At 39.3% G+C, this 15,217-nt stretch overlaps 1 protein-coding gene across 1 annotated transcript; it reads left to right on the top strand.

Moving 5' to 3' along the window:
• Positions 1-1,815: 1,815 nt before the first annotated feature.
• On the top strand, positions 1,816-9,798 carry LOC120842417. Its single transcript, XM_040213523.1, has 3 exons — positions 1,816-1,918; positions 7,823-7,934; positions 9,643-9,798. Exons 1-3 carry the CDS (start codon positions 1,816-1,818, stop codon positions 9,731-9,733), a joined length of 306 nt encoding a protein of 101 aa, XP_040069457.1. The 3' UTR covers positions 9,734-9,798.
• The last annotated feature ends 5,419 nt before the right edge of the window (positions 9,799-15,217 follow it).

Raw genomic sequence — 15,217 nt, forward strand, 5'->3', positions numbered from 1 at the left:
GCAGTCTGAGTTCGGACATTAAGCAATGCAAAACGTCACACTTTTATTGCTTATAATGTCACAACTCGGACTGCGTTTTTTGGTCTAAGCATATGTTTGGTCTAAGCATATGGGCTGCCTCCGTAACTTGCGGTGATTGGCTCTCCGAGTGTTGTGCCGGAAAGCAGAAGCACGGGCTTTTTTTTTTTTAGAGTGCAGACCTACCCACTATCCTTCAATCAAAACCAATCAAAGCTCGGTGTTATGATGTCACCACTACACCTGCAAAAGAAGCAGACGAACTTATTGCAATGATCAAATGTGCACGTGCAGCTTGTGTAAGCGAGAAGAGATAATCATCCATGGTTACTGGGGTCGCGGTTTTTGAATCAATACTTAGTTATATAAATATTAAATGCATACGCATAAATATGTTAGCGGTATTCTTGTGAAAGCTAGATAGTCCAGATGATACTAGTTTTTATTTTTGTGACATTTGCATCTATATGTAGGCTTGACAATGCTGTTGCCGATGCGGAAACATGACTTGCAATGTACTTAATCCAAAATAAAACATGCGCACCTGAAGAAAGAAAGTGGGAATCGGCCAAACAGGGGGGGGGGGGGGGGGGGGAGCTGTCATTGGGTTGATGAAGTGTGCGAGCCATTAAAACTAGAGAAGGCAGCTTACATTATGGCTGTACAGTGGTATTTAATGCCCTTGATCCATATAGTCTTTAAGGTGTAGTCAATTATTTGTTCCACAAACCTTAGACTCACCATATTAAAAATATACGCACCCCTTCGACCCATCCGATTTCATATTATAAGAAGCACCATATCACATAGGATACGTAATTTTTAACAAAGAACGCACAGGTTAATTTGATGTTTGGCCCATGGTTGTTTCTTATACTTTTCTCGTCAGGTGCCGAATAAGGGGGCTTGTTTTCTTCCACTTGTCTTTATCGATTTTCAAATTTCCGATATACAAGTTAGATAAATGAAGCACGCAGTGCGAACAATTTTTAATGTCTTTTATGTGTGTAATACGTGTAGCATATGGTAAGGAATGCTGTCTTGACCACCTTAAAATTAAAAAAAAGAAGTACTGAATTTTAAAATTTTTCCTTTGGGTTCTTATAAGGCATTTTGTGGTGTGGGCTCTGGGTGTATGTCTCTTTTCCTGTAGGGAATAGTTTTATACGCACATACTTCATTCAAAATAAGTAAAGGTTTTCTGCGCATTTAGTTTTATCCGATTTCTGACGGCTGGCACAATTTATATATTCATTTATAATTCATTTAAAAATACTATTATTTCTTACAAGGAATATAATAGGACTGGCATACAAAAACACTTTAACAAGAGCGTGGTCACACTTTGCCAGGGTCTTGAACACAAATACTAAACAAACACATCTGTCAAAAGCACGTTGGGAATATCACATTTTAAAATAATGCTGTGTGTACAAAATGGGAAACAGAAATATAAGTTCCAGCAAAGCAGCAACAGTAATAGCGCCAACTTTTATGAAGTTATACAAATGATGAGAGTTGGTCTAGAGATCAAGAAACGTTATGTGCACAGGTAAAGTGTTCCAGTTGAACGCTACTCGTGAACAGAACAAATATTTGTAAGTCTCCACTCCATAGTGGCGTTCAATGTTCGTTTTTAAGTGTGGAAATCTAGTGTTAGTTCCGGTTGAAAATCAGAACTCTTTAATGGTCGGAAACCAGAACTAACGAACTAAAATCAGATACAACACTGCCTTTCAATGAGATACACTACTAACTGTGATAACTCACAGAATTTGTTTTTTCTTTCCAGTGGAAATGAGGTCAATCGTTCTATGGGCTCTGATCGCCTTGGGAGGTGTGCCACTTCTCATGGGAGCCGCTAATCAAAGCCACCCTTATGGAGTTTCATTTAATAACGGTAGTACACATTTTTATTTCTCTTTCTACTGCTCTTCGGACGATTTAAGGGTGTAAATGTTAGTTGTCCATGACATATTTAAATTGTTATAGTTCCCTATTTGATTAATAATTAAAATATCAATTAATTTAATTATATGTTATGTACCTTCAGGGCCCAAATGCATTTTCTGTAATGGATGAGACAAAAATCTGTAGTAGGAATACGAAAAATATTAGCCAGATCTATGAACCAAATAAATTAATCAGGACAACAAATAAATCCCTTGTAAGCTTTTAAAAATTGACAGACTACTTTGATGGGTGTCATTCCCTATGTTATTCAGTGCTTAGAACACTGGTGGTACAATCGTGTAAAAACTGGCGCACCCTTTGCACTTACCATTCTTGCCCTCTTTTTCTTTTTATAAATTCACTTCCTCATTTAAACCAAAACAAAAACAAAAATAAGACCAAAACAAAACTTTTGTACCTTTTCTCTAAAGGGTTTGCTTTCGTCCTTCCTGTATGTAAATAGAGCTCGCCCAAGTCATATTCGTTCTTTCATGATTTATTTTGCTCTTATTTTGCACAATATGTTATGCCCTGAAAAATATTGTTTTTGTGTTAGCCTTAAACCACGTGTAATTGGGAAGAAAGACAGATACCTTTTGTGAAAAATGCGAAATATTCATTTCTCTATTGAGTTAAGTCATGAATCAATGCGAGTGAGGATGCGAAGATTAATATAAAATTACGAACTGCGGTTATTTCATGAGTGAGCTTGTCACTTCCCCAGGAGCCAATATAATGCATGCACACATAAAAAAAAAAGCATTTATGCTGGAGGTAAAAAAATAATCAAAAGACCTACTTAGAATATTTAGAAATTATAACACCATGTTATTCAATCACAGCTTATCTATTCGAAAAGCGTGGTTGTAAGCATAGTGTTCTTTTTGTCTTATTTTTTATATTAAAATAGTTGCAGGTAATCTAACTACATGTTGCAGACAATTTTGCACTGTTCACCTCATTGGTTTGCTCTGCCATTGATACTTGCCCTGTGACAGATGCCGATACTCTGCATGGGAGCAACCCAAAGCATAGAAATATGATTTCCCTCCCAGTACCATACTGGGAGCTTGGGAGCGTCATATGACTTTTTGTGAAGAGATTAATCTTTTCAGAATCGAAGTTGTTTTGGCGAAACTCTGGCGGCCAGGTACATTGAGACTTCAAAAAGGCATCTTTGCAGTTCTTCCTGCAAGCTTCCACTAGGGTCAAACTTCGTCTGCACTTCACAAGACTATGCCTATGTCACTTATCGTTAACAGTTCACGAACAATTACTCTGCCGCCCTGGAGTAACTCCCCAAATGACAGTTCTTTGGGCCAAAATTTGATATTTGTCTGAGAATTCCGGACCTTAAAGGTGTTAGGGCACGAAACATAAACGGGTAGATGATTCTTGAAAAGAATGCTTATAGGCTACTTAATATATACACCAAGTATCGTCATAATTTATTGAAGTAATAAATTTGCTTGTGGGTATCATTTTTATCTGGTTACCAGGCAACACTCTCTAGTCACACTATCGTGCCCATAAACCACTCTAGGCGCCCCCATACTCAGCCAAGCTCACCCCGCCGTCATGGTGCGATCCATTATTGTACGAAAGGCGTTCCAAGGAACGCGTTCCTGGAACGCGTTCTATTTAGGAGGAGCGAAGAAACGCGGCCGTTCAATTTTGCATTGGTGGAACTGGAACCGGAATTCGTTATATTTTTGCTGGAATAGAAAAAGGAACGGCCTTCCTTTGGTTCGTCCAGTGTGGTAATTCTTTATTTTATTTCTAAGTGAGAACTTCTATAAGTACAAAAATAACATGTTTATCGACAGCGGGATCTCGATAAAGTTTTGGTTATTTATTATAGGGTTTATTTTGTGTAGTTCTCGCTTGGTAACAGTCGGATGCAGGAGAGCTAGTAAGCATTGATTATCTTTTCAGTGCCCAAGGCTGCAGTACAAAAAGCAAAACTTTTAGTCAAAGGAAAAGACACAGAAAGAGAGATGTTTCAGACTGAGCTACTTTGCTACCACAAATCCTCATACACTCAAAAAAAAAAAAAAAAACAGGCCGACGATAGCCATCACTGAACTTCCACAAAGAGACCTACAGTTACAACAAAAGAACAGGTTACCAGAAATCGAACTCGCCCTTGTATATGAATATTAGTCACTTAGAAGATACGCAAAAAATACATTTTTATTCTTTCTCCCCTTCTCCGCCACCTTCAAACTGAACAATGAATCAAACCTTCACGAAGAAGGACGTGTAGTTTTCAAGACTGACCTTCGAAAAACCTTACCCTCTTCTTCACTTGCTCGTATTGTGGACAGCAACATCGAGAAGGAACTGTTGTTAAGTTCGAACAAGGTACTTTGTTAGATTGAAACGTCTGAGGTTGTTGTAAAACGCTGGTGAAATGTGGGGTAAGAGTACATTTGGCTCGTCTGAATCGGCCACTAAAATATGAATATGATTGAAAGCTGCGATTTTTAATGGCGAATATATCATCAAATAAAACTCTACTTCCGCCTGCTTCCTTCTCCTGATGCCCTTCCATCACGGCATTCAAATTCGTATGTTGCGATTTGATTGAATAGACCAAAAAAGAAGAAAACTTTGCTCGATCTAAATAAATATGGTATTCAGCACACTACAAATGTAACGTATATATAACGATACGTTCCAGTTTGTAACTGTAACGGCAACGACCTCCTTTTTCAGCTATGGAACGTACAAGATTGCTACGTGCAGACGTTGATTTTTACGGTTCATTTTAAATCGAGCCTGCAGTCCACGTTTCCTTCAGCTAGTATTTAGATTTAATTTAAAAAAAACCAGTAGGAAATTAATTTGATTTGCTTGTTTTTCTGCCCTGTAATAGCTACGGATGATTTCTCTAAGTACAACCAAAAATAATTCGGATGCGAAGTCTCATGGCAATACTTCGGCTACCACTCCGATATTTACACAAAGCATATTTTCAAGTGTTCCCGCCAGCTTACACTATTGTCATGCCTTGCCTGGACTTCCTGAGACAATTCTGATCAAATTTCGAATGCGAGACAACGACTACGAGCATGTGACCGTGAGCATATAACAATAACAATATGTAACTTATCGGGAAAGTTCGAGAAAGGGTTACTAGCTTGAAGTAGCTTGAAGGGCCCCTTTAATGAATGCGGCAGTGTGCGCAGCGCCCGTGCGTTGCGTCTACGGGAGGCTGCTTTTCTTTTGCATTGTTTGCGGGGCCGATATCGTCTCTGTTGCTGTGGGATCGCGCCATTTGTTACATACAGTCGTGGCTTTGGCGCCGCGGTGGTGGGGAGCAGCGCAAGTAGCAATTCTGCGAGGAATTCTTAGCGCTCGTTGAGGGCTCGGCGGATGTTCGTGTTGACCGCCAGCCGATCACAGGATGGGAGTCTAGCATGTTGCAATGGCTAGGTATAAACTGATGGACTTGTTGTAGCCAGCGGGGAAGAGGAACCCTTACAAAGGCCTGATGCGTGCGAGAGAGTTCGACGTTTGGTGTGGACTTGCGCGCCTCGGCGCGCGTCAGTGATCTCTTAATTCCGCACTTAAAAAAAAAAAAGAAAAAGAAATGCACATAGTTTAGTCAAAATAAAAGAAATTCTACCAAAGGCACTTCCGAAGAGATCATTATTTGGAATCTTCCATTGGCCACGATCGCCGCCAACAAACATCACTGGGCGTCAACAGCCCCATTCATACTCGGGCAACGAACTTCACTGCCTTGTCCCTAATTCAATCTAGATCACAAAAAAAAAAAAAAAACTGGTGACAGATCGCCGCTAGTCAACAAAACGGCGGATTTTAAAAACTAAAAAAGCGAGTCTTAAATTCTGTGTAAATTGACCATATACACCTGCATGTATAATTTTAATTTGAACAGATTTTTTCTTTTAAAGTATGAGGTGACAGCTAGACGGGTTCTGGCTGCACAATGTAAATATAAGACAGAGATCAATTATCTGAGACCTCTTAATTAACTTTTTAATTATTGGTTTTAGGGTTCTGGTGGGTATTTTAGTATTGGCGGCAATTACCATCACAAGCCAGAGCAATTAAAAAAAAAGCGATAAGTTAATGGTGTGCGTTTAGGTATTAATCGATCAATTATCGCATTTTTATCGTCACATTTAAAGTTTGGAAGACTGACTATGTCGTTTCAATCCTGTCGTGACTATCTCAGCAGCGTATCCTTTGGTGAGTGCGCCGAAGACACAAGTGACGACGTGACCCAAACGACCACGTACTCTTCCAAGCGTCACTATGAAGAGGGATTGATGCGTTTTTAATTTTTAAATCGATGAAAAACACGCGAAAATTTATTAATGAATATCTCAAAATCGTAACCATTTCTCAAATAATTAAAGTTGAACTGGCGTCTAGTAGTAATTCTTGTCAATACTAAACAAATATTTAAAATGTTAACGAACGAATTTAAGTAAATTAGTCAACTTTGCACGATGACAATCCCATCACCGAGTGTCCGCCGATCCTGATAAGTACATGGTGAAAACGGAACGTGTCTCAAACTCACCTTTTAATTAAAATATAAAAGTTCGAATTAAAATAAAATATTTTGCAACGTGATACCTTTTTCGCACTTTAAATTGTATACCTTGTTTTTTCGAAAAACTACGATATCACGCGAACGGCTGTTTTACCTATAAAATCCTATGAACAGCTGAATATTTTAACACCCCCAAAAGTCTTATTTATTTATTTATTTATTTATTTATTTATGAATACTGTTCACCCCAAGTGTGGGGCTTTAACAGGTGTGGGGTAGAGAAGAGCACTGAAACATACAACATCAGGACTACAATACAGTACACATTCAGCGACATTCACTTAAGATAAAGGGGCTGAAATAGCACAAACATTCAATATATTATATAGCACTCAAAATGTTTTCTCAGCACTCGAAATCTTCAACGAAATTTCTAAAAAATATTTAACTACAATTTATCATTCCAAATCAGTCATATTCAAAAGGGCGCTCTCAAAATCATCTAAACAGTCCAATGACAATATATTTTGTGGGAGATCATTCCAGTTTTTTACAGTTCTAGGGAAAAAAGAAAACCTATAAGCGTCAATATTACATTTCGGCACTTCAAACTGATTAGTGCTAACGTATCTGAGTTCTCTCGATGCGCGATGTGTTAATCTAGAATCCGGGTTAATGTTATACAGGTGATGAGAAAACATAAAGAAAAACTTTAGTCGAGCAATTTTTCGACGAACGGAAAGTAAGGGGAGATTGAGGCTGTTCAGCATATCTGTGACAGAATCAAGTCGCTTGTATTTGGATAGAATAAATCGCGCCGCCTTCCTCTAAACGTTTTCGAGTTCACCAATTTGATTTTTTCTATAGGGGTCCCATACCGTTGCAGCGTACTCCAAGGTAGGCCTAATATACGTTGTGTAGGCCATTAACTTCACTTTAGGCCAGATTCCGTCTTAAAAACCAAAGCTTTTTCATTGCTTTGGGACATATTCTATTTATGTGTTTACTCCAACTTAAGTCTTTAGAAAGTGTCACACCCAAGTATTTAAAACTATCAACTTCAACCAAAGGACTCCAATCAAGCTCGTAAGTATAAGAAAGAACATTTTTAGTTTTGTTAGTTATTCGTGCGAAAACCGTTTTTTGTGTATTAATTTTCATCTTCCATTTCGAGCACCAGTCCTGAATATAGACCCAACAGATGCACTTAATCTGCGCTGGTCGTCTTCCTCCTCGATATTTGAATACACCAGACAATCATCCGCAAATAGCCCTGAAAGCTTCCTGATTTCTTTTCTTCTGTTACCATCAATCCTGCAGGTACATGTACGTATCGAAATATAACGCTGAAAAATGGACACTCTGAACCCTTCAAATTCCCATGTGAATATTGGAGTTGCAATGCTACAGCAAAAACACTAACTATTGACGGGTTTGTATTTTCTGGCAGTACATTATGCACAAACTCCGTAAGGCAAACCTTCGTTTATTACTTGAGTAACGTTTTTATATGGATGCTGAATGGCATATATTCTCATTTCATCAATGAAAACAACTATATCTCTGCCTCTTCTTTTACTACGTCGAAAAATATCACGCCTATGACTGTTTTACAAAATTTACCATTCTAACGCCGCACTGTAGGACAGGCTATTCCTCAGTCCATCTATTATTTCTACGCGCGTTGGTCATCACTTTAAAGTTGGCATACCTCATTGCAAAACTTCAGCATACATTGACTTTGTCATTCCTCAAACGTCCTCTGATTGGGACCACCTTCCCGAATCTTCAGTAAACATACCATCCATTGATTTATTTAGAGCTGCATTAGTTAGCCATTTTAGTTAATTATTTTTCGTAATACATGTTAGGCTGAATTTGTTTTTTCCCGTAGAGCTACATTGTTCGCCTAACTGGAATATAATATCATATCGATAACTGCCGATAACAGGTGCCCAAATAAGCATAAAAATTCAACCGATAATTTATAAAAAAAAATACAAACTAAGCTTTTTGCTTTGCCGTTAAGTATGGAATGCCATTTAGTATATTCAAACTGTCGAATTGGTAATACATACACCAGAAATTTTTTTTTAAAGCTATGATGAAAACGAAACATATTAAATGGTGTAGATATCGGTGAACAGAAGGTTTTGAAACACTTTTCGCCTTGTTAGCTTTTTTAAAAAAAGAATTGATGACTTTTCTTGTGAATGGAACATAAATAAATGTACGAAATAAGGCGTTTCCAGATTTTGTGTATTATTTATTTGTTAAAGTCATTAAAATGATGCGTAAGTTGTAGATTTGTCGGGTAGTGACGGAATACCTAAAACATTGTATAATAATATACCGATATCAGTGAAGGAATATAGATTACTGTAAACGACTAAATTTTCGCGAGGACGTAGTTTTCGCGAATTTCACGAATCGCCTACAATTCGCGAAAAATACGCACCGCGAACATTTTGGGCAATATATGAACGCTACGGAAGCTACACTCGATTCGCGAAAATTATAACCCGCGAATAATTTCAAATTTTCATCTTTGGCCCGATTTATGAATATTTGGTCCCGCTAAAATTAAGTCGTTTACAGCATTCTCTTCTGAATTTTGAATTTTGTCGCGAAAGGAATCATAGCCATTTTGGGCAACAAAGAAATTTGGGATCTCTCTCAATTAGGAAAAGAGCGCCAATACTACCAATTGATCTTCGGTTCGATAAATTAATGAAATGGTCAATTGGACAAGGAACATCTTGCACATGTTTTAAAACTAATTATATAAAGCCATTATTCATATAATTACAATAATATTATTTATCAGCTCCTTCAATACGACTCACAAAGAGTAAAAACGCCTCTCGCATACATTTCTAACAGTTTCACTCGTTCCTATTGTCTAATTATTTCATCAAACTATATATTTTGTTAACATTATTTTACTTAGAAAAGGTTAAATATTGTGGCATTAAGATATCAAAGCAATTCTAACTTATCAAAGGAAAGACCACAGGTACAAAAAAATTACTACCTTGGTATACACAACAAAGTATAGTAGACAACGAAGCAGGTGAGCTTCGAATATATCCTAACTCTGTGGTTTCCAGGACATTTCCTAAGGAATTTCACTCTTTCAGGTGCGGTGTTCCAGGATACGGAAGTTGCCTGTACGTGCACAATTATCGTTTCTACTGGCCACTTTGCTGTCGCATGAGTCGTCTCTGTTGAAACAATTAACTAAATTACCTTGACTTCTATCAGAACACTTTGCTGGTAAATAAAAAAAGAAAACATTTTCATGGTTGCTGTTTCAGTTTTTTTTTTAAATATATATATATATATATATATATATATATATATATATATATATATATATACAACGGGCATGGTGGCGGGAGGCCGAAGGCGTGGGTATAAAACTGAGAAGAAAAAAATCCTTAGTGAAAAACAGCAACAACGGACGATTTAATCTTCGACGTTTCGGCCGGAGTCCGGCCTTCGTCAGGAAGACAAGACAATCTTCGACAGGAAGGCCGGAGTCCGGCCTTCCTGACGAAGGCCGGACTCCGGCCGAAACGTCGAAGATTAAATCGTCCGTTGTCGCTGTTTCCACTAAGGGTTTTTTTCTTCACAGTTATATATATATATATATATATATATATATATATATATATATATATATATATATATATATATATATATATATATATATATATATATATATATTGAGTTAATAAAATTTAACTTCACATTCAATCTAAAAATACCTCAATGGGTACAATGGATGTGTCATCTCTGTCGTCGCGATTCGTACAATTTATATGTCTTTACGTATTACAAGGGTTGTTCAGGTTTGACGGGGATTTTTGTTCATAAGAAATTGTCAAGCAAGTTTAGCATGATAAAACGCCAGTAAGATGCAGTCTATGGTCCCGGTTCATCTTCACATGGATATAAACTGTACATTCTGTCTGTAGTGTTAAAATTCACAATCATCTCGTTTAACAAATGAAGTCTGCATTGAAAGTATGGTATTTGGTGCCATCACATATAAAAGTAGTGTTTAGCAAACTTCACGCTGCCTAAATCAATATCTAGGCAGCGTGAATTCAGTCTGCTTAAAATAGAATCTCGACAACAAGGCCACTATGGCCAGTGCCAAGTCGCCAAGTTGGAACTTTACGTTTTAGATATAAATTAGAATGTATCACCATGTCCCCTCTGAGGCACTTGGAGCTAGACATAAATGTGTTGAAAATTACCCGAGGCTGTGGGGCGTTTTCTGATAAGATCGAAGAACCATGTCCGGCGACCAGTTTTAATTTTGATGAAAAAAAAAAAAGATTTTGCTGGCTTCGTGCCCCCCCCCCCCCCAAAAAAAAAATCAATCCTTATTTAAAAAAAAAAATTGTATTTGCGAAAAAACAAAATTATAAGCACCACCTCTGTCACGTGCGCGTTTTGCGTATCTCGCACGATGCTGGTATTTTGGGCAGCTCCCCCCCCCCCCCCCCTCCCCAGAGGAAAAAAAAAACTGTTCTGGCTACGGGTCTATAAATATTTACTGACAAATTAAGCATAGGAAGGTTTGAGAAAAAAGTAATTTTTACCGAGTATTAGGGTCGGTATTTTGAGAAAATCGCAAATACGGCCCCTGCACAATAACGCTGTGGATTAAAGATTTGTTTTATCCGTATCTGTAAAAGCGAAGTCCTTCAAACTTTGCCAGTGTGTTGTACTGTATATAGTTCATCTTTGAATTAAATATTGTTGTCCTGGTTGGCGGGAGAAATTTACAATTGCTCCCACTTGGGCATGTGACTAAATATGCATTATTTTGAAAATCATTTAAAAAAAGGTGAACTTTAATATTCTTTAAACTCTGCGAAATTAACGTTTGTAATATGTACTGCAAGAGTGATTGAAAAGGTTTACTCCGACTTAACATAACAAATTAATAACAAAAAGTACAGACGTTTCGCCACCTATGCAGGTGGCATCTTCAGTATACACTGACACAAATGAGGTGAGGTCGACCAGTCTACTTATCACACACGTCCCCGTAAACGTCCGGCAGGGGGCCACGGTTGGTGTTGCACACCGATGAGTCACGGCGAATGCACCAGGACTCGACGAATTTTCTCTGCCCCCACCTTTGTTCTCGGGCCAGCGTCGTCGCATTGTCCAGGTCGAAAGTGTGTCCTGTCGTCCAGCAGTGTTCGACAAGTTCCGTCTTGGACCGCGTGGCATGGGTGGCCACCCATGCCACGCGGTCCAAGACGGAACTTGTCGAACACTGCTGGACGACAGGACACACTTTCGACCTGGACAATGCGACGACGCTGGCCCGAGAACAAAGGTGGGGGCAGAGAAAATTCGTCGAGTCCTGGTGCATTCGCCGTGACTCATCGGTGTGCAACACCAACCGTGGCCCCCTGCCGGACGTTTACGGGGACGTGTGTGATAAGTAGACTGGTCGACCTCACCTCATTTGTGTCAGTGTATACTGAAGATGCCACCTGCATAGGTGGCGAAACGTCTGTACCTTTTGTTATTAATTTGTTATGTTAAGTCGGAGTAAACCTTTTCAATCATGAATTCACCCGGCTTTTGGAACATTTTTGCACTGCAAGAGTGGCCGGCAGGTACACTCGATCAAATCGCGAGTGCGAATTTGCTTGGAAATGTGTGAATGCAAAATCATAATGCAATATTTGTGTGGCTTTGAAGCTATAATGCGAGAAATACGGCCAAATTGACGCTAACGCGGTTGTCATAAATGGTGCGTTCACCATACCCATTCTTCTCCATTTCATTAATATTAAAAAGTGTAAAAATGGTATGGGGTGGTTATTAAAAGACAAATCGACAGCACAGAGGTGGACAGTAGTTTTGAAGGGAAAATTCTTAATACATTTTTCTACAACCGACCCAAAAATGCCCCTGGGCCGGAGAGATCGAGAGGTGCCACCCTGTAACATGCTTCGCGGTGCCTGTTTCAACAGCCGGAGTGTAGCGTCTCCGGTTGCTTCCGTAGAGGAAGCAACCGGAGCGACTTTGCAAACAGATCAGCCTTCAACCTTGGCGGTAACATGATCCAGGAGGGAGGGCGCGACAGAACTTGAACCTGCGCCACCTGTGAGCGCCAATAGATCCGCCGCCGTGGAGGACCGCACAACGAAAAAAAAATCTAAAGATACAGAAAAAAGAAAAATTGCAATTCAATGATACTGTCTACACCTTAATTTATACGACAACGGTTTTGGAGAATCGTGAAATCCAATTTGGGTATGCTCATGTGACCTACGTCACTGATAGTGCAGCAATCCGCTTTAAGGATAAGTACAAACTACACGAGCTGTACAGCAACAAGTACGCGTCAGCGAAGTGGATTTTTTTTTCGCAACTGGACATGGCAACGGTGCCTGCGACAAAATCTGGGGTCTTTTCAAGCACAACGCAACGTTGTACAACCTCCGACGGCCCGCCACGTCGGTGATTAAGTCGGCGTCAGGGATGGTTGCCCCACTGAACACTAAACTGTCGAACGTGAACCTAATCCACCTCCCAAAAGCTGACCTCAAACTGTTCAGGGACAGGAAAGCAAAGGAGTGGGACTCTGTTTCCGTTGTGCGTGGAATTCAGTCCTGTCACTTGTGGCAGTGTACGCGGTCTGACACTTCTCAGTCACAGCTGTTTGTAGCAAGAACAGTCGACGCAGAAAAGATACATCTTTGAAAGTAAAGTCTTCTATGGCTGCGAAAAGCGGGTCGAGGTTGCGAGCTTCCGGTGCCACTGAGAAGAAACGAACAGTGATCGTTACAGGCAAAACGGGAATAAAATGTTCCTCCTCGGAGTGCCAGGATATCGCCGTGACCGACTCAGGTCAGCGTCCGGCAGAAAGAATGCACGCGACCAGCGCCGGATGTGCGCACAGGATCTTAATTCATTAAACTCGTTTCGACTGTACCACTTAAAACATCTGTTCTTTCTTATCACTATTTTCTTATCACTAAACCTGGTTGTCAGCAGCTCAGCCTTCCTACGAAGGGTGGGCTCCGAAATTCACTGATCCTAGAAATCTGTAGATATTTAAAATGTTTACTTGTGCTTCAAACTAATCTGCAATCTTTTGTCTGAATTTTTATTTTTCACGAATTCCTGTCACGGTGCTTTCTCTTCACGGACTTCTACAATTTTCTACCCTTTTCTTGCCCTTGTTTCGAATTGCCAAGGTTCTATCTTTCACTACTCCCGTTACGGTAATTCCGTATATTTAGCGCTCTGTAAATTAAAAAAAAAAAAAATATTGCAAATCATTTTTGAAGGGCCTGATAGGAGAGAATATGAGCCTTGATTTGTGAAAAGTATAAGAACAATTAAGAGTGCCTTCAGTTTAAAATAATTTCCCAATTATTGCAAAATCAGTAACCTGTCTACATTGCAGTGGATATTTTTGGCAAGGTTGTTTCCAACTTAAACGACAATTTATACGAATATTGAAAAACTCCTCCAACTCACATTAAAATTTGTCAGTTTCCAGTATTTTAAGATTCAGATTCATAAAGGCCTGAGTTGCTTTGTAATCGACAATACATGTTTACCTCCTTTTATTTTATGTACAGTTGGGGACAAAAGTCCCCAGGACGCACGAGCTGCGACTGAAACGCATTGCTCTGCCATCTGCTGGTGGGTCGCCTGGTTTCGAGATGACGCAAAAGCGCATGCGCGTCCTACTGTGCCTGCAAACATGTATGTGTCTTTGAAATCCACAGAATAAGTCAATTTTTAGAACGACCTGAGTGCTTCAAGCCTTTCTAAAATTGACTGATTTAGTGGTTTTCGATGACGCTCAGCAATTTTGGAATTAAAACAGTATCAGTATTTCATTAATTAAAAATCTTTATGAAGACATTTTAGTTAATTATCTGATTTATTGTGAATGTAAGCCGCCTATATAACATCCCCTGGCCGTGTAACTTACCTGCACAAACAGCATTAGTGTACTTTTTTACGATTTTTTTTGTAAAAAAATCTGTTCGAATTCAAATTGTACACCCTGTAGGCTCTCGTGCACCTGTTTGTCAAAACTAGTGAGGTCCTGTCTATTAAAAAATTTTACAATGAAACATTTTCTTATATAGCAAATGTCTGTTAAACAAGATCAACTTGTTCTTCTATGTATCCTCAATACACAACCCAACCTATAGTCGTTGTGTTGACAATTGACCATAGCCTGGCTACTGGTTGCAAATGTACAAATACAGGCCAAGGCTAAGGCATGGAGGTCAAGGAAATGCTTTGGGGTTTCCAAAAGGTCACATTTATCAGACCGAACTCCAACATTTGGCCAACTTAAAAATTCTGTCTGGACTGTAAATTAAGCCAAATACACCCCCTCTGAAATGCAGTCGCGAAACATCCATAACTGTCATCATCGGATTGTGGGGTGTCTGTCCATTTGAATTGCATCCTTTTCGTTTGTGATGAAGGAAAATGTTGACGACAGGTTCCGATGTGGGGAACATGAACCCTGGGTAGAGTCAGGGCAGTAAAGACGCCAGTCCGCTACGCTGTGGTTTGATGACAGGCTGATGAAACTTGTAAGCTTATGCGCGCTGCACATTTCAGGGTGTCGTGTGGGTCCCTGAAATGCTCGTCTATAATACGCGCCAGAGAACGCAAAGCACGCTACTACAGCGTTTTTTTTTT

This window comes from Ixodes scapularis, unplaced genomic scaffold (genome assembly GCF_016920785.2).
Source record: "Ixodes scapularis isolate PalLabHiFi unplaced genomic scaffold, ASM1692078v2 PGA_scaffold6__148_contigs__length_123643588, whole genome shotgun sequence".
NCBI lineage: Eukaryota > Metazoa > Arthropoda > Arachnida > Ixodida > Ixodidae > Ixodes > Ixodes scapularis.

Excerpts from the sequence above, each read along its gene's own strand:
- LOC120842417 (XM_040213523.1), top strand. The coding sequence starts at position 1,816 with ATGAGGTCAATCGTTCTATGGGCTCTGATCGCCTTGGGAGGTGTGCCA. Across the intron at positions 1,919-7,822 it reads TGGAGTTTCATTTAATAACG|GTACATGTACGTATCGAAAT; the intron begins GTAGTACACATT and ends TCAATCCTGCAG. Across the intron at positions 7,935-9,642 it reads AAAACACTAACTATTGACGG|GTGCGGTGTTCCAGGATACG; the intron begins GTTTGTATTTTC and ends TCACTCTTTCAG.